The sequence below is a fragment of the Papio anubis genome, chromosome 4 (assembly GCF_008728515.1).
Source record: "Papio anubis isolate 15944 chromosome 4, Panubis1.0, whole genome shotgun sequence".
Lineage (NCBI taxonomy): Eukaryota > Metazoa > Chordata > Mammalia > Primates > Cercopithecidae > Papio > Papio anubis.
The window spans coordinates 125,895,013-125,918,594 of NC_044979.1; the positions used below are offsets into that span (position 1 = coordinate 125,895,013).

At 52.3% G+C, this 23,582-nt stretch overlaps 2 protein-coding genes across 7 annotated transcripts in view; one reads left to right on the forward strand and one right to left on the reverse strand.

The window, feature by feature from the left end:
- PHKG1 (phosphorylase kinase catalytic subunit gamma 1) lies at positions 1-13,291 on the forward strand. Of its 2 annotated transcripts, XM_003895945.5 has the most exons (11): positions 1-363; positions 4,257-4,373; positions 5,435-5,613; positions 6,173-6,227; positions 8,928-9,029; positions 9,475-9,540; positions 9,766-9,929; positions 10,960-11,050; positions 11,167-11,320; positions 11,458-11,583; positions 11,914-13,291. In XM_003895945.5, the coding sequence occupies exons 2-11, from the start codon at positions 4,291-4,293 to the stop codon at positions 12,157-12,159; spliced, it is 1,266 nt and encodes a 421-aa protein (XP_003895994.1). In that variant the 5' UTR covers positions 1-363; positions 4,257-4,290; the 3' UTR covers positions 12,160-13,291. The 2 variants fall into 2 exon arrangements, with proteins under 2 accessions (XP_003895994.1, XP_003895993.1); XM_003895944.4 differs by lacking the exon at positions 8,928-9,029 and having other exon boundaries at positions 151-363.
- Positions 12,540-23,582, reverse strand: part of SUMF2 (sulfatase modifying factor 2) — a 16,273-nt gene continuing 5,230 nt past the window's right edge. The window contains exons 3-10 of one of the 5 annotated variants that reach the window (XM_031665432.1): positions 19,779-19,893; positions 18,661-18,705; positions 18,159-18,309; positions 16,316-16,371; positions 15,008-15,092; positions 14,689-14,832; positions 14,149-14,267; positions 12,545-13,670 (exon numbers count right to left, since the gene is read on the reverse strand). In XM_031665432.1, coding sequence (XP_031521292.1) covers positions 13,329-13,670; positions 14,149-14,267; positions 14,689-14,832; positions 15,008-15,092; positions 16,316-16,371; positions 18,159-18,309; positions 18,661-18,705; positions 19,779-19,893 — 1,057 coding nt within the window. In that variant the 3' untranslated portion in view covers positions 12,545-13,328. Of the gene's footprint in view, positions 13,671-14,148; positions 14,268-14,687; positions 14,833-15,007; positions 15,093-16,315; positions 16,372-18,158; positions 18,310-18,660; positions 18,721-19,778; positions 19,894-23,582 lie in introns of all 5 variants that reach the window. The other 4 variants (XM_003895949.4, XM_031665433.1, XM_017956689.2 and 1 more) reach the window with 4 other exon arrangements.

A 23,582-nucleotide genomic window follows, 5' to 3' on the forward strand; every position in this document is an offset into this window, starting at 1 on the left:
TTACGTTCTCTGGTCCTGGAGGCCAAGGGAGCTCCAGAGGGAGGATCAATACATCCTGTCTGGCCTGGTCTCAGGCCACCCGAGCTTCCCTCATCCTCCACCAGAGGTCCCCCCTGGTGATACTCGGCCCCATGCCCTGTCCCTGCGGAGCCTTGGCCTGCGTCCCGGGTTTGCAGTTGTGATTTATTTTTGGCACGTTAGCCTCCGGTCATCAAATAGCAAAACCCAAAACAACAGCAGACGATATCTTCCAAGTGTCTGCTCAGGACACGGCTTCAGCCCTCTGTGGTCCCCTCTCCCCGGGGGCTCTGAGGCCTTTGGGATTCTTGTCAAGCTCCTTCAAGAGCCTGCAAGGACTTAACTGTGAGTAGCTAGCCCACTGATGGACAAAAGCCAGGTGACAGGCAGGGAGCAGGGAGGAGTGAGGGTGGAGAAGATAGAAACTCCCACATCCACTCTATCCATGTCTCTTTTCTGAAGGCGGATGGACCAGGGAGAGTGGCAGCACTGACCCTTGAAACCCCCATCTGGGGACTTTCCTACAGAAAAGAGGTCCTGAGGCTGATCTGGTTTTTGGACTTTCAGAGTCCAGGGGAGGGAAGTTCTGTGCCAAAAAGGACCAGGCCAGGTAGGCACGGTGGCTCACACCTGTAATCCCAGCACTTTGGGAGGCCAAGGTGGGAGGGTCACTTGAGGTCAGGAGTTCAAGACCAGCCTGGCTAACATGGTGGAACCCCGTATCTACTAAAAATACAAAAATTAGCTGGGTATGGTGGCTCATACCTGTAGTCCTAGCTACTCAGGAGGCTGAGGCAGGAGAATCGCTTGAACCCAGAAAGCAGAAGTTGCCGTGAGCTGAGATCGCGCCACTGCACTCCAGTCTGGGTGACAGAGAGAGATTCTATCTAAAAAAAGGACTGGGCTACCTACTCCCATGTGGGAACCCTGTCCACAGGGGTCTTGGGAAAGGTGTGAGGGGTGGGTGGGGCAGTAGACAGGGGCACTAAGTTGGCCCCAGTCAGAGCTGGAGCTGGGGCAAGATAACCACCTCCTCAGCACCCCAGGAAAGGTGAGTGTAGCCACAACTTGGCCAAGTAGGCTGTGCCAAGGACTGGAGCCTTAGGCCTAGGCTGGCATCTCATAGGGGGTTCCAGGTGTACTTTCTGCTCATGGAGGGCTGGGGGAGAGGAGAGAGCTGGCACTACGCAGCTTTGGGAGGTGATGAGGCACAGATGCCCATTGTGAGGACTTAGAAGGACTTACCAGCAAATGGGCTTGTTTTTATGGGAAACAGACAGTCCCAGGCTCCGCCGAGTTGCTGATGGGGCAGGCAGAGAAGGCCTGTGCGTGAGCAGCCCAGATGCCTGGCACCAGCAGAGGGGACTTGTTATTCTAAACCTTCCTCTGGTAACCAGGCACCCAGTAGTGGGGCCACCAGGATTCCTGGAACAGCCTGCCCAATCCCGGGGGCAGCCAGAGCTGCTGCTTGGCTGGTCAGCAAATTGGCTCCTTTGAGAGGCCAGGCCTTCTTAGGCCCAGAAGCAGTGGGGAAAAGGGGGTTGGAGGCAGCTTTGGCCCTGCTGAGTGGCAGGTTGGGCCTGTTTTCTATCTGCCTTTTTCCCTGTTGGTAAATGATATTTTCTGCATTTCTCAAATCCTGCATCTGATTTTGTTTTGTTTTGTCTTGTTTTTTTGTTTTGTTTTGTTTTTGAGATGGAGTCTCGCTCTGTTGCCCAGACTGGAGTGCAGTGGCATGATCTTGGCTCATTGCAAGCAACGTGTCCCGGGTTCACGCCATTCTCCTGCCTCAGCCTCCCGAGTAGCTGGGACTGCAGGCACCCACTACCACGCCCGGCTAATGTTTTGTATTTTTTAGTAGAGACGGGGTTTCACCATGTTAGCCAGGATGGTCTCAATCTCCTGACCTCGTGATCCTCCCACCTCGGCCTCCCAGAGTGTTGGGATTATAGGCATGAGCCACCGCGCCCGGCCTGTTTTGTTTTGTTTTGTTTTTTGAGACAGGGTCTCACTCACTCCGTCAACTAGGCTGGAGTGCAGTGGTGCGATCTCAGCTCACTGCAACCTCCACCTCCTGGGTTCAGGTGATCGTCCTGCCTCAGCCTCCCAAGTAACTGGGACCACAGGTCCGAGAGCCATCATGCCTGGCTAATTTTTGTATTTTTTGTAGAGATGGGGTTTCGCCATGTAGCCCAGGCTGGTCTCGAACTCCTGACCTCAAGTGATCTGCCCACCTCAGCCTCCCAAAGTGCTGGGATAACAGGTGTGAGCCATCATGCCAGGCCTAAATCCTACATCTGAAGCAGGAGTGGAGTTCCCTGGTAGGAGCCTCCATGTTCCTGACGCAAGGCGGGGTAGCTCAGCGCCTCTGTGTCCAGGCCTGAGTGTCCTGGCTCTGTACTGCCTCTATGCTGCAGCAGGACCACTCAGGGCTCACTGGCCATTGTTAGGTAGGACATGGGGCATTCTGCCAGCAGGACCCTGAGCACCAAAGGGGTACCTGCCCAACCACTGACTCACATTCAAGGAATAGCCCCGCCAGACACCCGCACTGGGTATGGGGGGCAGAGACGGCTAGGACATCCTAGAGGTGACAGTCTAGCAGGGGAGGTGAGAGCATACACTGGCGAATGACACCAGAGGTAGGGACCGGGATGGACCCACCCAGCTCTCCATCCCTCAGAGCACCCAGCATAGTGGTTGGCAAAGAGTGGGTGTTCAATGTCTGCAGAATGGAGGTGTAATGAATGAGTGAGTGAGTGATTATGAAAGTCCCAGTTATGGATAGAATACATGAGGAAGGGCCGGGTGCAGTGGCTCACGCCTGTAATCTCAGCACTTTGGGAGGCCAAGGTGTGTGGATCATTTGCGGTCAGGAGTTTGAGACCATCCTGGCCAACATGGTGAAACCCCATCTCGACTAAAAATACAAAAATTAGCCAGGCATGGTGGTGCGTGTCTGTAATCCCAGCTACTCGGGAGGCTGAGGCAGGAGAATTGCTTGAACCCGGGAAGGGGAGGTTGCAGTGAACCAAGATCACACCACTGCACTCCAGCCTGGGTGACAGACCAAGACTCCATCTCTACACATACACACACGCACACACACACACACACACACAAAACATGAGGAAGGAGCAGTGGGATGGAGCACAGGAAACCTGTCCTAGAAGGGGGTGTGTTTTCAGGAAGCACAGTCACAACAAGGGGAGATAAGGAGAGGCTACAGGAGTGGCCTATTAAAAAGGAAATTGTGGCCAGGTCCAGCGGTGGCTCATGCCTATAATCCCATCTCTTTGGGAGGCTGAGGCCGGAAGAATGCTTGAGGCCAGGAGTTTGAGACTAGCTTGGGCAACATAGGGAGACCCCGTCTCTACAAAAAACTTAAATATTAGAGCTGGGCGTGATGGTTCACGCCTGTAATCCCAGCACTTTGGGAGACCAAGGCGGTCGGATAACCTGAGGTCAGGAGTTCGACACCAGCCTGGCCAACATGGTGAAATCCTGTCTACTAAAAATAGAAAAAATTAGCCAGGCGTGGTGGTAGGTGCCTGTAATTCCAGCTACTTGGGAGGCTGAGGCAGGAGAATCGCTTGAACATGGGAGGTGGAGGTTGCAGTGAGCCGAGGGCCAAGATTGCACCACTGCACTCCAGCCTGGGTGGTACTTTAGTCCCAGCTACTCAGGCGGCTAGGGTGTGAGGATCACTTGAGCCCAGGTGGTTGAGGCAGCAGTGAGCTATGATGGTACCATTGCACTCCCGCCTGGGTAACAGAGCAAGACCCCATCTCTACAAAGAATTTACTTTTTTTGAGCCAGAGTCTGGCTATGTTGCCCAGGCGGGAGTGCAGTGACGTGATCTCCGCTCACTGCAACCTCTGCCTCCTAGGTTCAAGTGATTCTCCTGCCTCAGCCTCCCAAATAGCTGAGACTATAAGCATGTGCCACTGCAACCAGCTAATTTTTGTATTTCTAGTAGAGATGGGGTTTCACCATGTTGGCCACGCTGGTCTTGAAATCCTGGCCTCAAGTGATCTATCTGCCTCAGCTTCCCAACGTGCTGGGATTATAGGTGTGAGCCACCACGCCCGGCCTCAATTCACAAACATTTATTTGGAACATTCACTATAGGCCAGTGTGGTGCCAGATACAAGGATGAGTAAGAAACAGTTCCAGGCCCCAAGGAGAACACCCCCTGGGTCAGGAAGGCTGACAGCTTCTTTCTGTTCCCCTCTCAGAGCCACTCAGAGTTCCCCTGCTGAAGATCTGAGCATGACCCGGGATGAGGCACTGCCGGACTCTCATTCTGCACAGGACTTCTATGAGAATTATGAGCCCAAAGAGATCCTGGGCAGGTAAGGCCCAAGCTCTCCCCACGAAGTGCTGTCCTAGGCTCCAGCAGGCCCTGTAGGCTACAGCCAACTCCACTCCACCCCGAGTACTGACCCCACTTTCATCCCCAAAGCGCTGTTCTCTTGGAGAAACCCTTGGTTTGGGGTCCTGCCCTCCTGAAGCCAGGAAAGATAAGAGAAACCTCTCCCAGCAAAAAGTTCCCAGGGGTAGGTGCAATGGCTCACACCTGTAATCCCAGCACTTTGGGAGGCTGAGGTGGGAGGATTGCTTGAGGCCAAGAGTTCAAGATCAGCCTGGGCAATATAGCAAGACTCCGTATCTCTTTTTTTTTCTTAAGATAGGGTCTTGCCCTGTAGTCCAGGTTGGAGTACAGTGGCATGATCTTGACTCACTACAGTCTCTGCCTCCTAGGCTCAAGTGATCCTCCCACCTCAGCATCCCTAGTAGCTGGGACAACAGGTGTGTGCCACCAGGTCTGGCTAACCATCTCTATTAAAAAAAAAAAAAGCGAGGGGCTGCCGGGCACAGTGGCTCATGCCTGCAATCCCAGCACTTTGGGAGGCCAAGGCAGGAGGATCACCTGAGATCAGGAGTTTGAGACCAGCCTGGCCAACATGGTGAAACCTGTCTCCAGTAAAAATACAAAAATTAGCTCTGTGTGGTGGCAGGCGCCTGTAGTCCCAGCTACTCAGGAGGCTGAGGCAGGAGAATTGCTTGAACCCGGGAGGTGGAGGTTGCAGTGAGCCAAGATTGTGCCACTGCACTCCAGTCTGGGTGACAGAGTGAGACTCTCTCTCTCAAAACAAAACAAAGGAAAAAAAAAAAAAAAAAGCACTGAACTAGGAGTTACATGGCCTGAGAGCAGGCTTGTTACTCACCAGCTCTGGGCAAATCACCTGACTGTGCCTGTATTTATTCATCCACCATTTCCAAAAGCTCAGAGGAACTTGGGGGAAAGTGTAAATCTGTTGACAAGGGCAGGACATCTCTGCTGCAGCCTCGAATCTGGGACTCCCCATGGGGTGAGGGACCCCCCGAGGCCATCTGTCCTCTGCACTTCCAGGGGCATTAGCAGTGTGGTCAGGCGATGCATCCACAAGCCCACGAGCCAGGAGTACGCAGTGAAGGTTATCGACGTCACCGGTGGAGGCAGCTTCAGCCCCGAGGAGGTGCGAGAGCTGCGAGAAGCCACGCTGAAGGAGGTGGATATCCTGCGCAAGGTCTCAGGGCACCCCAACATCAGTGAGTGATGACCCCAAGTCACATGACGGGGTGCCCCCCTGTGATTCTGCCCTGACAGCCCAAGCCAGGGAGTGTGACCCCACCACATAGCCAGCTAGAACCACCCAGGCTCAAGGCTCCCAGCTCCACCCTCACTGCTCTGACAGAAGGGGTCCCAGGCTGGGATGGATGCAGGCAGGGGAATGGGGGTTTGATGTCCCTGGGCTGAATTAGCCAGGCGTGCTGATGCATGCCTGTAATCCCAGCCACTCAGGAGGCTGAGGCAGGAGCATCACTCGAGCCCGGTAGTTTGAGGCTGCAGTGAGTTATGATTGCACTACTACACTCCAGCCTAGGTGACACAGTGAGATCCTGTCTCTAATAATAATAATAATAATAATAATAATAAAGTCCCTGGGGCTGCCCACACCCTGGGTTGATGTCCTTTGAGCACCCTCCTGATTCCCCTGTCAGCTTTTGAAGTTAGCCCACAGCAGCCTCAGTCCCTGACCCCTGTGCCCCAGCTGCCCCTACCTGGGCTCCCCTGCTACTTGAGACAAGCTAGCCATTTCCATTTCAGTACAGCTGAAGGACACTTATGAGACCAACACTTTCTTCTTCTTGGTGTTTGACCTGTAAGTACCCAGCCCTGGAGCAAGCCACACCTGAGAGAACCTCGACTGTCAACTGTCATCCGCTCCCCAACCCCAGGGCTGCCTGGAGACCACAGCCAGCTCCTGAGCTGAGGATGCCAAATACAATCCCGGTGTTTAGACAGATCAGCCCCTGGGGTCCGGCTGCCGGGTTTGGAAACCTGGGTTCACCACTTGTGGGCTGGATCATTTCTTTAAATCTCGGTTTTCTCATCAGTATTATGGGAGTGATAATAGCACAGTGAGTGGCATAGTGTGAATGCTAATAATTACTAGCCTCAGGCCAGGCGCAGTGGCTCACAACTGTAATCCCAGCACTTTGGGAGTCTGAGGCTGGAGAATCGCTTGAACCCAGGAGGTGGAGGTTGAAGTGAGCCAAGATCGTGCCATTGAACTCCAGCCTGGGTTACAAAAGCAAAACTCCGTCTCAAAAACAAAAACAGAATAAAACAAAAAAACCCCCCAAAACTCTTGGCCTCACGCAATTCTCTCACCTCAGTCTCCCAAAGTGCCGGGATTACAGGCATAAGCCACCATGCCTGGCACGGTATATTGATATAATTGTTCTATTTTATTATTGGCTGTTAATCTCTGTGCCTAATTTATAAACTTCATCTTAGGTATGTACATATAGGAAAAACATAGTAAGTATAGACTTCAGTGCTATCCATAGTTTCAGGCATCCACTGGGGGTCTTGGAACATATCCCCTGCAGATAAAGAGGGAGAACTGTAGACATATATAAAGTAGAACAAGGGTAAGCAAGAGACAGGGGCTTCCTTAGACTGAGTGGTCAGGAAGGCATGTCCAGGAAGTGACCCAAGCAGAGGATGGCAGGATGTAAGGTCGGTCAGCACCAAAGACCAGGTCCTGCAGGCATTTTAGCCATGGTAAGGAGTTTGGAGGGTCAAGACTGGGCAGCTGACGTGATCTGATTTACTTTTGGTTTTTTTTGAGACAGAGTTTTGCTCTTGTCGCCCAGGCTGGGGTGCAGTGGTGTGATCTCGGCTCACTGCAACCTCTGTCTCCCGGGTTCAAGCGATTCTCCTGCCTCAGCCTCCCAAGTAGCTGGGATTACAGGTACCCACCCACCACCATGCCCAGCAAATGTTTTATGTGTGTACTTTTTTAGTAGAGACAAGGTTTCGCCATGTTGGCCAGTCTGGTCTCGAACTCCTGACCTCAAGTGATTCATCTGCCTCAGCCTCCCAAAGTGCTGGGATTACAGGCAAGCGCCACTGCGCCCAGCCTGACTTCCTTTTGAAAAGATCTCACTGACTATCTAGGGACGACTGTAATGAGGCGGGATTGGAAAAAGGGAGGCCAGCAGTATCGGGGAGAGAGGCAGGTGGTAGAGGTTGCACCTGTGGTGTGGTCCAAAGGTTAATGTCATCATCACCATCACCACCATCATCATGCCCCTACTTCTGCATCAATAGGATTAGTAAGATGAGCCCGTTATTGCTAAGCATCAAATGTGAACACTACAAAGTACTCTGTGAAATGTAGATTCCAGACTTATCGGCCAGGCACGGTGCCTCACATCTGTAATCTCAACACTTTGGGAGGCCGAGGTGGAAGGATTGCTTGAGGCCAGGAGTTTGAGACCAGCCTGGGCAACAAAGCGAGACCCCATCTCTACAAAAAAATATAAAATTAAGGTCGGGCATGCTGGTTCACCCCTGTAATCCCAGTACTTTGGGAGGCTGAGGCAGGCGGATCAGATGAAGCCGGGAGTTCGAGACCAGCCTGGGCAACATGGCGAAATCCCATCTCTACAAAAAATACAAAAATTAGCCCAGCATGGTGACAGATATCTGTGATCCCAGTCACTCAGGAGGCTGAGGCACAAGAATGGCTTGAACCCAGAAAGCAGAGGTTGCAGTTAGCTGAGATTGAGCCACCACACTCCAGCTTGGGCAACAGAGGGAGACTTTCTCGGACCCCTCCAGACTCACCAGCAGCAGCTGTCTTGACTCTGCTCTGTGGCACTGTCCTGTATAGCTCTTGGGGGCAGCTCAAATGTCTTTAACCTTTGAAGAAGTTGCTGGGGGAAGCTATTTTTAATGCTGCCCTGAGGAGCCCTCCAGGGTATAACTAGATGATTCTAGCAGAGAGTTCTTTCTAGATCATCCCAGGAGGTAAGAAGATTGAACTTCAATTCTTAATCCCGTAATTGGCGAACTTTGCGCCTGCAACTCTTGCACAGCTGATTCTTCCCATTTGTTTCCTGGGAAAAAATCGGGATACTCAGCTGGGTGTCGTGGCTCACGCCTATAATCCCCGCACTTTGGGAGACCGAGGCAGGTGATCACCTGAGGTCAGGAGTTCAAGACCAGCCTGGGTAACATGGTGAAACCCTGTCTCTACTAAAAATACAAAAATTAGCTGGGTGTGGTGGTGGGCACCTGTAATCCCAGCTCCTCAGGAGGCTGAGGCAGGAGAATCGCTTGAACCTGGGAGGTGGAGGTTGCAGTGAGCCGAGATTGCGTCATTGCACTCAAGCCTGGGTGACGAGCAAAAACTCCATCTCGGGGAAAAAAAAAAAAAAAAAAATCGGGATACTCATGTCCTTCTGATCTGGGTCTCGGCTCCTGGGCCAGTGGTTCATGGTCCTCTCTTTCAGCCTCCAGCCATCATTTAGGCCCCGATACATCCCAGTCCACACTGTCACTTCCACAGATGGGAGAACCCCCACACTGAAACAATGGAGATGGAACAGAAATGGCACTTGGGCTGGGGCTCCCCCAAATCCACCAACTTCAGGGCCCAGGGCTGGGAGAGGTACTGCTCACAGGGCCACTAGCTCAGGGCCCATTGCTTCCCTGGTCACTTCTAGCCATTCTGGCTTGGAACTAGGGTAATGGGAACCTGGGGAGAGGACTTAGCTGAAGAAATGCCTACCCCATGAAATGGTGGGAAAAACTTTTCCAGGGGAAAAATTAAGTCAGGGGAGAAACCTAGGCCATCTCTATTCCTCGGAGGGTTGATGAGAGCCTGAGCCCCTGACATGGGCCACTTCTCTCCAGCCTCCTTTGCTTTTCTCCCAGTTCTTCCAGAACACTTCTCTCCTCACTTCCCCGGTTCCTCTCCCCAGACTGTGGTTCTCCACGGGGAGTGGCCCACTTAGCTTCTAGAGGTATCGGGGCAGAAGGCAGCTCTCTGGGAGCAGGGTAAGGAGGGTGGTGGTCTTGGGACCGACCCAGCTATCAACCGTCTGTTTCCACAGGATGAAGAGAGGGGAGCTCTTTGACTACCTCACTGAGAAGGTCACTTTGAGTGAGAAGGAAACCAGGTGAGCATCCCGTTGCCCCCTCTCCGCTCCCTCCCACTTGGCCTAGGGCCACAGGCACTGGGGCCTCAGGGGAGGCAGGGCGTGCATGTGTCTGGGCTGGTGCATGTGTCTGGGCTGGGCATGTGTGCTGCTCCCTTGCAGTGTGGCTGAAATGTGAGCTGTGTCTCCCTGCCTGTCGCCTGACTCTGCACAGAGGAAGAGTGACAAGTGTGTGCCCCACCCTAGAAAGATCATGCGAGCTCTGCTGGAGGTGATCTGCGCCTTGCACAAACTCAACATTGTGCACCGGGACCTGAAGCCCGAGAACATCCTCTTGGATGACAACATGAACATCAAGCTCACAGACTTTGGCTTTTCCTGCCAGCTGGAGCCAGGAGAGAGGCTGCGAGGTCTGGTAACATGGCCTTGGCCCACGTCCGGGCCTCGGGCGCTCAATCAACCCTCCGCGGAATAGAGATGGCCTGGGTTTCTCCCCTAACTTAATTGTTCCCCAGAATAAAAATTCCACCATTTCAAGGGGTAGGAATTTTTTTTCTTTTTTCTTTTTTTTTTTTTTTCTGAGATGGAGTCTTACTCTGTCACCCAGGCTGGAGTGCAGTGGCGCAATCTCAACTCACTGCAACTTCTGCCTCCCGAGTTCAAGCGATTCTCCTGCCTCAACCTCCTGAGTAGCTGGGATTACAGGCACGCGCCACAACGCCCAGCTAATTTTTGTATTTTTAGTAGAGATAGACCATGTTGGTCAGGCTGGTCTCGAACTCCTGACCTTGTGATCCACCCGCCTCGGACTCCCAAAGTGCTGGGATTACAGGCGTGAGCCACCACGCCCGGCAGGGCTAGACATTTCTTCAGGTAAGTCCTCTCCTAGGTTCCCATTACCCTTGTTCCAGGCCAGGATGGCTAGAAGTGACCAGGGAAGCAATAGGCCCTAAGCTGGTGGCCCTGTGGGCAGTACCCCGCCCTGCCCTGAGCCCTGAAGTTGGTGGATATTGGGGGAGTCCCAGCCCAAGCTCTATTTCTGTTCCATCTCCATTGTCTCTTTGGACTTCCTCTTTCTTTCTTTTTTTTTTTTTTTCGTTTGAGACAGAGTCTCATTCTGTTGCCCAGGCTGGAGTGAAATGGGATGATTTCAGCTCACTGCAACCTCCGCCTTCTAGGTTCAAGCGATTCTCCTGCCTCAGCCTCCTGAGTAGCTGGGACTATAGGCATGTGCCACCACACCTGGCTAATTTTTGTATTTTTAGTAGAGACGGAGTTTTGCCATGTTGGCCTGGGTGGTCTCGAACTCCTGGCCTCAGGTGAGCTGCCTGCCTTGGCCTCCCAAATTGCTAGGACTACAGAAATGAGTCACTGCGGCCGGCCTGGACTTCCTCTTCTGAGTGCCCTGCTGACCTGTCTTGATGATGACTGTTCCTGCAGAGGTCTGCGGGACCCCCAGTTACCTGGCCCCTGAGATTATTGAGTGCTCCATGAATGAGGACCACCCGGGCTATGGGAAGGAGGTGGACATGTGAGTGCACCGAGGAAGGAGGATCACCTGCCTGGGCTGGGTGAGGGAGGGAGCCGGCAGGGCTGGGTTGGTGCCCCTGGCGCTGGGTAAGTGGCCCTGGGCCCTCACGCGTCCAGGTGGAGCACTGGCGTCATCATGTACACACTGCTGGCCGGCTCCCCGCCCTTCTGGCACCGGAAGCAGATGCTGATGCTGAGGATGATCATGAGCGGCAACTACCAGTTTGGCTCGCCTGAGTGGGATGATTACTCAGACACTGTGAAGGACCTGGTAAGAGGCCAGGCCAACTGGCTCCTGGGCTCAGGATTGCGATGCCAGGCTCCCCTGCCCGGGGAGACCCTGCCTCTCCTGACATGCTGGAGGGGACCTGCCTTGATGTTCTCCGTTCCCCTCTCCTCCCCTCCCAGGTCTCCCGATTCTTGGTGGTGCAACCCCAGAACCGCTACACAGCGGAAGAGGCCTTGGCACACCCCTTCTTCCAGCAGTACGTGGTAGAGGAAGTGCGGCACTTCAGCCCTCGGGGGAAGTTCAAGGTATGAAGCGTTCTGACCCAGACCCGCCAGCTCCCCAGGTGCAAACCTCTAAGCCCTCTCCTCTCCCAGGGGTCCTTACACCCCGTGGGTTTCCAGAGTACCCACCCCACCCCTCCCAGCTGCCCTGTGATGGCTTCAGAGATGGCAGGTGTCAGCCCACTGGCTCTGTCCCTATGGATGCTGGCCAGGTGGGAAGTGGAGGACACTAGGAGGGCCCCGCAGAAGCCACCCAAGGCTTCGTGGCAAACGAGCCCAGAGCGTTCCTGTGCTGGAGGGGCAGGGCCTGGCAGGGGGGCAGCTGCAGCCCAGCTTCTCCACCTGGCCCTGCAGGTGATCGCTGTCACTGTGCTGGCTTCAGTGCGGATCTACTACCAGTACCGCCGAGTGAAGCCGGTGACCCGGGAGATCGTCATCCGAGACCCCTACGCCCTCCGGCCTCTGCGCCGGCTCATCGACGCCTACGCTTTCCGAATCTATGGCCACTGGGTGAAGAAGGGGCAGCAGCAGAACCGGGCTGCCCTTTTCGAGAACACACCCAAGGCTGTGCTCCTCTCCCTGGCTGAGGAGGACTACTGAGGGGCTGGCCAGTCAGGGAGGGCTGGGGGGCAGGTGGGGAGGGGAAGTCACGGAAATATAAGTCCAAGGGGTGAGATGCGTGTAGTCCTCTGCAGAAGGAGTGCTTGGCCCTGGCCAGGAACCCCTGGAGCTGAGGCCATGATCTCCTCTCAAAGGCTGTGCACAAGGGAAGCGGGTGTTCCCACCACACAGCAATACCTGCAGGCTGGGGCAGGCCCTGGGTGGGCAGAGATCACAGGTGGCCTGAGAACCAGGAGCCGCCTGCTCCTCCACTTCCTGGATGAGCCACCATCTCCGTTTCTCTTTAGGGGAGGCCCAGAGTTACTGACACTTGGGCCCTCTTAGGGTCCCAAGGTGAGAATCAAAGACACAGAAATGTCTGAGATACACAATCACAGGAGATTTTATTGACCCCATGACATCCAGTGACAGTGTGGGAGCAGGATACTCTCCAGGGACATATTTTTGGAGGCATATGGAGAAGGAGGCCCAGGCGAGGTGGCTCACACCTGTAATCCCAGCACTTTGGGAGGCCGAGGTGAGAGGATCGCTTGAGGCCAGGAGTTTGAGACCACCCTGGGCAACATAGTGAGATCCTATCACTACAAAAGTTCAAAAACTTAGCCAGGCCTGGTGGTGCACACTTAGTAGTCCCAGCTACTCGGGAGGCTGAGGTGGGAGAATTGCTTGGGCCCAGGAGTTCAACACTACAGTGAGCAGTGATCACCACTGCACTCTAGCCTGGGCAACAGAGCAAGACCCTGTCTCAAAAAAAAAAAAAAAAAAAAAGAATGGGAAGCTTCTGATATTTGTCTTTCTGGAGTACTATTTGCTCTGTGATTCCCACAATGCACCGCTTCACCTAATACATCATTTGGTTCTCCCAGACCCTTTTAGGACTGAACTGTGCTTTAAATAGTTACACGTCTGCCTGTTACACAGTGGAAACTAGTTTCCTTCTTCAGAGGGACACAAAACCACAGATGAGGCCACCAAGAAAGCATTCTCCTTCCACAACAATTGGCTGAGGAAACAGAACAAGGGAAATTCTGCCTTGAGGAAACAATGTCAGCTTCCTGAATCATCCAGGGAGAAAGAGAGAGAATAGATTTTAAAATGCTTAACAAATGGCCTTTCAGAGCCCTCTGTTCTAATTGTTTGCCCCTGTGTCAATAATACTTGGCCTGTAAGAGAAACACCTGGCTCCCAGCCACCTTTAACACGCTGGGCCCCTTCTCCAAAACACAGGAGGCTGAGTCCTCACCTGCCCTGGTGAGAGGCGCCTGCCACAGAGGGATGGGAGACAGGGAAGGGGAAGTTCTTTCCTGAGGCTGAAGCTCCCGAGCTTGGAATTGGGCTGTTTGCAACATGGCCAGGGAATGACAGTGACCCTGGAGGGCTTTTCTCCTTGTCACCACCCGGCTGCTTACAGCTCCCCTGGCAGCCGGCCTGCGTCTGCAGCACAGCGGAAACCGAGGTTGTCTGAGGCTGAATCTGGAGTGTTGCCCATCCTGCCAGTAGAGGAGGGGAGAGAGGAAGGACACATCCTGAGAAAGAGGCCTGGGGGCTGACCCATCTTCCCTGCCTCACCCGCAGGGCTCGCCATGATCAGGGAGCTTGAGGGCTGGGGAGGGCATAGTCTGGAAGGAAGCCTGTGCCAGTCCTGGGAGAAGGGGAACAAGAAGGGGCTTTGGGACAAAAGGGGCCTTGCAAGAGTTGGGGGAGGGACAGTGGCCCCTAGAGACAGCACTGGAGGGCAGAAAAGACAGTGACTAACTTCTGTGTTGGCAGTTGAGAACAGCTCAGTAGAGAAAACCTGTCCGCAAGCTATGAGAATATTGCGGCCAGGTGCAGTGGCTCACGCCTGTAATCCTAGCATTCTGGGAGGCCAAGGCGGGCTGATTGCTTAGTCCAGGAAAATGAGACAAACCTAGGCAACATGGCAAAAACCCATCTCTACAAAAATTAGCCGGGCATAGTGGTGCATGCCTGTAGTCCCAGATACTTGAGGAGCTGAGGTGGGAGAATCGCTAGAGCCTGGCAGTTTGAGGCTGCAGTGAGTTGAGACTGCACCACTGCACTCCAGCCTGGACAACAGAGCAAGACTCCATCTCCAAAAAAAAAAAAAAAAAAAAAAAGATTTTTCATGTGCCCACCAGTTTGAAGAGTCAGTAAGTCTATGACCACCACTAATGACCTACTGGTGTGGTCATTCTACTTCCCTCCCTTTGCCTACCTAGTGGTAAGGACAAGAGGAGAAACCCCATAATTAAGATGCCACACACAGTCTCCCTGGGTACCAAGAGCTGGCAGGAGAGTCACAAGGTGTCCTGGGCCCCTTTGCTTTTCATAGCAAGTGCTGCTGGCTTTCTTTTCTGTACCCACAACTGGGCACAGGCTCAGGGAGGTGCTGGGACCAGCTCACTGCACACAGATGGTTGGTGATATGAAGGTTGGGGCACTCCGGGACCGGGATTCAGACCTCAGCCCCAGCTAAGCCGCACGTTGCCTGGGACAAAGCCCCTCACCTGGTGGTGACCCGGGCCCGGTGATTGGCAGAGCCGTCAGCTGTGTCGATCCACGATGCCCCCCGGAGGACACGCATGTCCTGCTCAGCGGCCTGGTATGGTGATGCTGTCCACTCCCACACGTTGCCCAGGAGGTCATAGAGCCCTGCAGCCCCACCGGCGGGTCAGGCCAGGCTGGGACCCGCGGACCACCCCGCCTACCCTCTGAGGTCCTGGGGCCAACTCGGGGAAGGGAGGTGCTTCCCTCTGCCTCCTCTCTAGACACGATGGTCCCAGCAGCCAGTTCGTGGGCATGGCCATAAGCCCAAGAGAGCTCTTACCATAGTTGTTCTGGGCAGGGAAAGCATTCACTGGGGAGACTCCATGGAAGCCATCCTCAGCTTTGTCCCCCTTGGGGAACCTTCCCTGATGGGAGAAAGGGAGGGTAAAAGATTTACCACCTGTCCCAAGGCAGGTCCTCATGCCTATCCAGAGGAAAACCAAAGTCGTCTTGCTGTCGCATCTGGGGAAGGGCACGGGGCGGTGACCTAAGATTCCTATCCAGAGCTCCCAAACCCATCACCTCACATCCCCAGGGTGACCCCCCTGCTGGATTAGGAAGAGTGTTTCCCCTGTACCCAAAGGGCTCTAGGTCAAGCCCAGCCCACACCTGACTTCTCCACTCTCAGCAACATCCTGCCCTCTGCCTGGAACCCCACATGCCATGGAGCCTCGAGAAGACAGCTTCTCCCACGCTCCTCCGCAGCCTGTCCCCACGCCCCGTGCCTGAGCACTGTAGCCTGCTCCTGCAGGCCTTCTCAGGACAGTGCTTTTTTATTTGCTTATTTTAGTTTTATTTATTATTTAGTCACTTTTTTTTTTGAGGCAGGGTCTCATTCTGTCGCCCAGGCTGGAGTGCAGTGGCAGCATGACCTTAGCTCACTACAACCTCCGCCTCCTGGGTTCGAGTGATTCTCCTGCCCAAGTCCCAAGCAGGTGGGATTACAGGTGCCCGCCACCACGCCCAGTTAATTTTGTATTTTTAGTAGAGACAGGGTTTCACCATATTGGCCAGACTGGTCTTGAACTCCTGACCTCAGGTGATCCAACCCCCTCGGCCTCCCAAAGTGCTGGGATTACAGGCATGAGCCACTGCACCCAGCCCTACAAATCTTTAATAGAAAGTACTTATGCTGGCTGGGCATGGTGGCTTATGCCTGTAATCCCAGCACTTTAGGAGGCTGAGGCGGGTGGATCACCTGAGGTCAGGAGTTTGAGACCAGCCTGGCCAACATGGCAAAACCTGATCTCTACTAAAAATACAAAAAAATTAGCTAGGCATGGTGGCAGGGACCTGTAATCCCAACTACTTGGGAGACTGGGGCAGGAGAATCGCTTGAAACTGGGAGGCGGAGGTTGCAGTGAGCCGAGTTCACACCACTGCACTCCAGCGTGGGTGACAGAGACTCTGTCTCAAAAAAAAAAAAAAAAAAAAGTACTTATGACCCATTGTCTTTTGCTTTACCAGCTTATGAGTCATCAGTTGCATTAGAACCCAAGCCCTCTGGATGCCGCGGCCTAACAACACAGTACCTAGCCTCTAGCAGGTCTCTGTGGATGCTTGGTGAAAGGAGGAATGTAGGTCTTACCTGCCATAGGTTGGTGCGGTTTGGCTGGAACCGGTTTCCCCATGGGTAAACTTGACCTGCCAGGAGAGCAAAGAGGCAGCAGAGGAGGGGGAGGTGAAGAATTAGGGAAGGAAAACAAAAACACAGAAAGAGTGAGGGAACCAAAAGGAAGTTAGAGGGAGATGAGAAAAAAAGAGAGTGAGATGACCTGCTTTTATTTCCCATGCCACTCTCTGAACTGCATTAGAGGCCCTGGCCTCCTCATGTGCTCCAGGGCTCTGGGATCTGAGCCAGTTTTTAAAGCATCTCTTATCAGTTCATGTTGAGAAAAGTACAGAAATTGAGAAACTTGAAAATTGGACTTAGATTGCATAAACGAACGAGCCAGAGGCAACTTCACAAGTCATATTAAAAACTTTGATCATTGGCCACACGTGGTGGCTCATACTTGTAATCACAGCACTTTGGGAGACCGAGGCAGGTGGATCACGAGGTCAGGAGTTCAAGACCAGTCTGGCCAACACAGTGAAACCCCCGTCTCTACTAAAAATACAAAAATTAGCCAGGCATGGTGGCAGGTGCCTGTAATCCCAGCTACTCAGGAGGCTGAGGCAGGAGAATCGCTTGAACCTGGGAGGCAGAGGTTGCAGTAAGCCGAGATCGTGCCACTGTACTCCAGCCTTGAGCAACAGAATCCGTCTCAAAACAAACAAACAAACAACAACAAAAAAACTTTGATCGTTGATGTACCTGGTGTTCACTGAAAGACTGTGTAGAGGGGTTTAATGTGGGGAGTTGCTTTTTGCTCTCCTAACTTTCTGTGTAATTAGGATTGCGGAATGACAAATGACCGAGTTAGGAGCAAACAGTGATTCTTAACATTAACCCCTGTACCCCAGAGACAGAAGTGTGTAGTCTTGGTAATTCTTCTTTTTCCTTATGCCATGTTGCTCTGGTTATATTTATTGAAATGTAATATGTCTGTGGAATTTCCAACAAAATATTTTATGTCTGTTCTTTCAATTTCTCCAGTTACTAATTTTCATGGTATTTCATAAATATATCAGTCTGAGATGGACTAGAAAAAATAATAAAAAAAACCCTGGTCCTCTACCACAGATAGTTTAAGAAGCACTGCTCTAGGGAACACAGACCCTTCCTGCCCCAACCCCTGCTTTTTTTCTTGAGACAGGGTCTTGTTCTGCCACTCAGGCCAGAGAGCGGTGGTGTGATCATAGCTCGCTGCAGCTTTGAACTCCTAGGCTCAAAGGATCCTCCCACCTCAGCCTCCCGAGTAGCTGGGACTAGAGGCACATGCCACCAGGCCCAGTTCATTTTTGTATTTTTTGGAGAGACGAGGTCTCCTTATGTTGCCCTGGCTGGTCTTTCACTGCTGGCCTCAAGCTATCCTCCTGCCCCAGCCTCCCAAAGTGCTGGGATTACAGGCATGAGCCACCGCGCCCGGCCCCTTCCCACTCTTTTTTTTTTTTTTTTTTTTTTGGAGACGGAGTCTCGCTCTGTCGCCCAGGCTGTAGTGCAGTGGCCGGATCTCAGCTCACTGCAAGCTCCGCCTCCTGGGTTTTACCGCCATTCTCCTGCCTCAGCCTCCCGAGTAGCTGGGACTACAGGCGCCCGCCACCTCGCCCGGCTAGTTTTTTGTATTTTTTAGTAGAGACGGGGTTTCACCGTGTTAGCCAGGATGGTCTCGATCTCCTGACCTCGTGATCCGCCCGTCTCGGCCTCCCAAAGTGCTGGGATTACAGGCTTGAGCCACCGCGCCTGGCCCCTTCCCACTCTTTAAAGCCCCTCATGCAGGGCAGGATGGGGAGAAGAATGAAAGAAAATCGCCTCATCATCTGGATACCCTTCAAGCCCCCTCGGGCAGCAAACTCCCACTCTTCCTCCGTGGGCAGCCGTTTTCCCCGCCAAGCACAGTAGGCACGGGCGTCATTCCAGCTCACGTGTAACACTGGGTGCTCCAGTCTCTCTCGGATGCCAGAGCCAGGACCTGCAGGCTGACAGCCAGGATGAAGTGAGACAGGCTTCCGGGAGCGCATTAAGTCGGAGGCAGGCTAGGTTTAGGGCACTTGCGTTTAGCTTTTACCACTAGATGGAGGAAGAGAGCTGGAAGACAGCCAGGTGAGTGAGGAGTGGTGGGAGTCAGAAAAAAGATTACAGGAGGCTGAAAAGGGAGAAATGGATGGGTAACGGGAAAAGGAGGCCTGCTGAGCGATTTCCCTGAAATTCCCCTGTCCTCCTTTGAAACTCAGTGTTCCTGGATGTACGAGGGGTAGAGAGGAGGCTGGGCCTGGAGAATAAAAGAGTCAAGCAGGGGTAGAAAATGAGGTAGTGGAATCAGCCCTTACCTGCCTCCAAAATGCCTTTTCCACTGGAAGCCACCAGAGTACAGGCTGCAAAAAAGGAGACTGACTGCAAGATGCTCTGGCCCAGCAAAGGTGCCTCCCCGACTGAGCCACAGGACGCAGAACAGAGACGTCAGGCTGAGACTCAGGTAGTCTAAGTGAGGTTGTGGCTGAAATTTTATTTATTTATTTTTTTGAGACAAGATATTGCTCTGTCACTCAGGCTAGAGTGCAGTGGCACCATCACCGCTCACTGCAGTCTCAACCTCCTAGGCTCAGGTGATCCTCCCCCCTCAACCTCCTGAGTAGCTGGGACTACAGGTGTACATCATCATGCCCAGCTAATTTTCTTTCTTTCTTTCTTTCTTTTTTTTTTTCCTGTAGATATGGGATCTATGTTGCCCAGGCTGGTCTTGAATTCTCGGGCTCAAGCAATTGTCCCACCTCGGCCTCCCAAAGTGCTGGGGTTACAGGCGTGAGCTGCTGTGCCCAGCTGAGACTGGAATCTTTATAGAGTCCAATCTCACCACCCTTATTAGAGGTTGGCTTGCCAAGGGGATTTTCTTTTTTTTTTTTTTTGGAGACAGAGTCTCACTCTGTCACCCAGGCTGGAGTGCAGTGGCGCCATCTCGGCTCACTGCAACCTCTGCCTCCCGGGTTCAAGCGATTCTCATGCCTCAGCCTCCTGAGTAGCTGGGATTACAGGTGCCTGCCACCACGCCTGTCTAATTTTTGTATTTTTAGTAGAGACGGGGTTTCGCCATGTTGGCCAGGCTGGTCTTGAACTCCTGACCTCAGGTGATCCACCCACCTCAGCCTCCCAAAGTGCTGGGATTACAGGCATGAGCCACCACACCCAGCCCACCAAGGTGATCTCCTGATGCAAGTTCCTTGAACCCTATCCTGACTTGGACCTTTAGGCAAGAGCTAACTTCGGTTCAGGGTTAACTTCCTGGGAGTGTGTATTGATCTGACGCTCCATGGTGGGTTTCTCTTGCTTCCTTTCTGCCTCCAGCTCTCAGGTCTGATTCTCCACTGTGTCCCAGGTAACCCATGTCCCACAGGATTCCCTGTCCAGGTCCCACTCCTATCCCCTCAGCCGCAAGACCAGGTTCTCTCACCTTCATTGGCTGGGTGGCTTTGTTTCTCAGCTCATCGGAGACAAAGTCCTCAAAGACAAAGCTCCATCCAAACATCTCAGCCTCTGTCCGATACTTTTTCTCCCTGACAAAATCCCTGCAAAGACATAGTTCAGCTGGTTCAGCTGGTGAGGTTCTGTGCCCGCCCTATCTTCTCCTGCTCCAGGAAACCTCAGATATCCCTGTCCTGTAAGTTACACACCACAGAGTGTTCATGATCGCCAAAGAATTAACCTGAAGCCTGGGCGATTTTCTTTTAAATTAGAATGCAACAAATTCACATACAGTAAAATTCACTCTCTTCAGTGTTTAGTCCTGTGAGGTTAATTTATTATTTATTTATTTATTTGTTTGTTTAGTTGTTTATTTATTTATTTAGAGATGGAGTCTCACTCTGTTGCCCAGGCTGGAGTGCAATGGCATGATCTCGGCTCACTGCAACCTCCACCTCCTGGGTTCAAACGATCCTCCTGCCTCAGCCTCCCTAGTAGCTGAGATTATAGGTGCCTGCCACCACGCCAAGGTAATTTTTGTATTTTTTTTTTTTTTTTGAGACGGAGTCTCGCTCTGCCGCCCAGGCTGGAGTGCAGTGGCCGGATCTCAGCTCACTGCAAGCTCCGCCTCCCGGGTTCACGCCATTCTCCTGCCTCAGCCTCCCGAGTAGCTGGGACTACAGGCGCCCGCCACCGCGCCCGGCTAGTTTTTTGTATTTTTTTAGTAGAGACGGGGTTTCACCGTGTTAGCCAGGATGGTCTCAGTCTCCTGACCTCGTGATCCGCCCGTCTCGGCCTCCCAAAGTGCTGGGATTACAGGCTTGAGCCACTGCGCCCGGCCAATTTTTGTATTTTTAGTAGTGACAGGGTTTCACCATGTTGGCCAGGCTGGTCTCGAACTCCTGACCTAGTGATCCACCTGCCTCGGCCTCCCAAAGGGCTGGGATTACAGGCGTGAGCCACCACACCCGGCCTATTTTTTTTTTTTTTTTTTGAGACAAAGTCTCACTCTGTTGCCCAGGCTGGAGTGCAGTGGCACAATCTCAGCTCACTGCAACCTCCACCTCCCGGGTTCAAGTGATTCTCCAGCCTCAGTCTCTCAAGTAGCTGGGATTACAGATGCATACCACCATGCCCAGCTAATTTTTGTAATTTTTGTAAAGATAGGGTTTTGCAATGTTAGCCAGGCTGGTCTCGAACTCCTAACCTCAGGTGATCCTGCCACCTCGGCCTCCCAAAGTGTTGGGGTTACAGGCGTGAGGCACAACACCTGGCCAATTTTTTTTTTTTTTTTTTTTTTTTTTTTGAGACAGACTCTTGCTCTGTTGCCCAGGCTGGAGTGCAGTAGCGCAATCTCGGCTCACTGCAATCTCCACCTCCTGGGTTTAAGTGATTTTCTTGCCTCAGCTTCCCCAGTAGCTGGGATTACAGGTGCACACCACCATGCCCAGCTAATTTTTGTATTTTTAGTAGAGGCGGGGTTTCACCATGTTAGCCAGGCTGGTCTCGAACTCCTGACCTCGTGATCTGCCTGCCTCGGTCTCCCAAAGTGCTGGGATTACAGGTGTAAGCCACCATGCCCAAATTAACTTTTATTTATTTTAATCATTTATTTATTTATTTATTTATTTTTGTTTAGACAGAGTCTCACTCTGTGGCCCAGGCTTGAGTGCAGTGGGGTGATCTCAGCTCACTGCAACCTCTGCCTCCTGGGTTCAAGCGATACTCCTGCCTCAGCCTCCTGAGTAGCTGAGATTACAGGTGCGTGCCACTACACCCTGCTAATTTTTGTATTTTTAGTAGTGACAGGGTTTCACCATGTTGGTCAGGTTGGTCTTGAACTCCTGACATTGTGATCCACCCGCCTCAGCCTCCCAAAGTGCTGGGATTACAGGGATGAGCCACCGTGCCCGGCTGATCATTTATATTTTTGAGACCAGGTCTCACTGTCACCCAGGCTGGAGGGCAGTGATGCAACCATGGCTCACTATAGCATCGACCTCCTGGGTTCAAGCGATTCTTGTGCCTCAGCCTCCTGATTTATTTTAATTATTTATATTTTGGACTGGGTCTTACTCTGTCACCCAGACTGGAGTGCAGTGGCACAATCACAGCTCACTGCAGCCTTGACCTCCTGGGCTCAAGCAATTTTCCCTCCTCAGCCTCTCAAGTAGCTGTGACTACAGGTGCATGCCACCATGCCTGGCTAATTTTATAGAGATGGGGTCTCACTATGTTGCCCAGGCTGGTCTAAAAATTCTGAGCTCAAGTGATCCACCCACCTCGGGCTCCCAAAGTGTTGGGATTACAGGCATGAGCCACTGCGCCCAGCAGTTCTGTGAGTTTGACAAAGCATATAGTCACTACAATAATCAAGATACAGAATAGTTCCATTGGTCACCTCTAAAAAAATTTTTCTGCAACTCACCAACCACAGACCAGGTTTTTTTGTCCCTATAGTTTTGCCTTTCCCAGAATACCATATAACTTGAATCATATAGTATGTAGTCTTCTGGGTCTGGCTGTGGTTTCCTTCACTTAGCAAATGCTTCTGAGATTCATCCATGTTGTTGCCATTAGTAGTCTGTCCCTTTTTATCAATGAGTAGTCTCTTACTGTATGGACATACCATATATTGTTTATACACTTACCAGCTGAAGATCATGTGAGTTATCTCCTGTTTTTAGAGATCATGAATAAAGCCACTGAGCAGGAGATTTAAGGGTGGGGAATTCGTCTCTTTTCTGAAAGGTCTCCAGCACCTATCTTTTTTTTTTTTTCCTTTTTGAGAAAGGATGTTGCCCAGGTTGGAGTGCAGTGGTGCAATCATGGCTCACTACAGCCTCAACCTTCCACACTCAAGTGATCCTCCTGCCTCAACCTCCCTACTAGCTGGGACTACAAGTGCATGCTACCATGAGGGGCTAATTTTTTTTTTTTTTTTAAGACAGAGTCTCGCTCTGTCGCCCAGGCTGGAGTGCAGTGGCTGGATCTCAGCTCACTGCAAGCTCCGCCTCCCGCGTTTACACCATTCTGCCTCAGCCTCCTGAGTAGCTGGGACTACAGGCGTCTGCCACCTCGCCCGGCTAGTTTTTTGTATTTTTTAGTAGAGACAGAGTTTCACCGTGTTAGCCAGGATGGTCTCGATCTCCTGACCTTGTGATCTGCCCGTCTTGGCCTCCCAAAGTGCTGAGATTACAGGCTTGAGCCACCGCGCCCAGCCTTTTTAAAATTTTTAGTAGATATGGGGTCTGTGTTGCCCAGGATGGTCTCAAACTCCTGGGCTCAAGTGATCCTCCCACGCCAGCCTCCCAAATTGTTGGGATTACAGGCGTGAGCCACTGCATCCAGCCCTTCATCACATATCTAATCTCACAACAGTCATCAGAGGTAGGTAACAGGTTTTATTGTTATTATCTCCATTTAACAGATGAAAAACACTGAACCAAATAGAAGTGAAAAATTGGGCTTTTAAAATGGATTTTCGACTGGACGTGGTGGCTCACAGCTGTAATCCCAACACTTCACGAGGCCAAGGCAGACGGATCACCTGAGGTCAGGAGTTCGAGACCAGCCTGACCAACATGGAGAAACCCTGTCTCTACTAAAAATACAAAAATTAGTTGGGTGTGGTGGTGCATGCCTGTAATCCCAGCTACTTAGGAGGCTGAGGCAGGAGAATCACTTGAAACCAGGAGGCGGAGGTTGCGGTGAGCTGAGATTGCACCATTGCACTCCAGCCAGGGCAACAAGAGCAAAACTCGTCTCTAAATAAATAAATAAAATAAAATAA

Bases quoted from the DNA above. Each gene is read 5' to 3' on its own strand.
- PHKG1 (XM_003895945.5), top strand. From the start codon at position 4,291: ATGACCCGGGATGAGGCACTGCCGGACTCTCATTCTGCACAGGACTTC. The intron at 4,374-5,434 runs GTAAGGCCCAAG...CTGCACTTCCAG, and splicing joins CCCAAAGAGATCCTGGGCAG to GGGCATTAGCAGTGTGGTCA. The intron at 11,584-11,913 runs GTATGAAGCGTT...CTGGCCCTGCAG, and splicing joins GCCCTCGGGGGAAGTTCAAG to GTGATCGCTGTCACTGTGCT.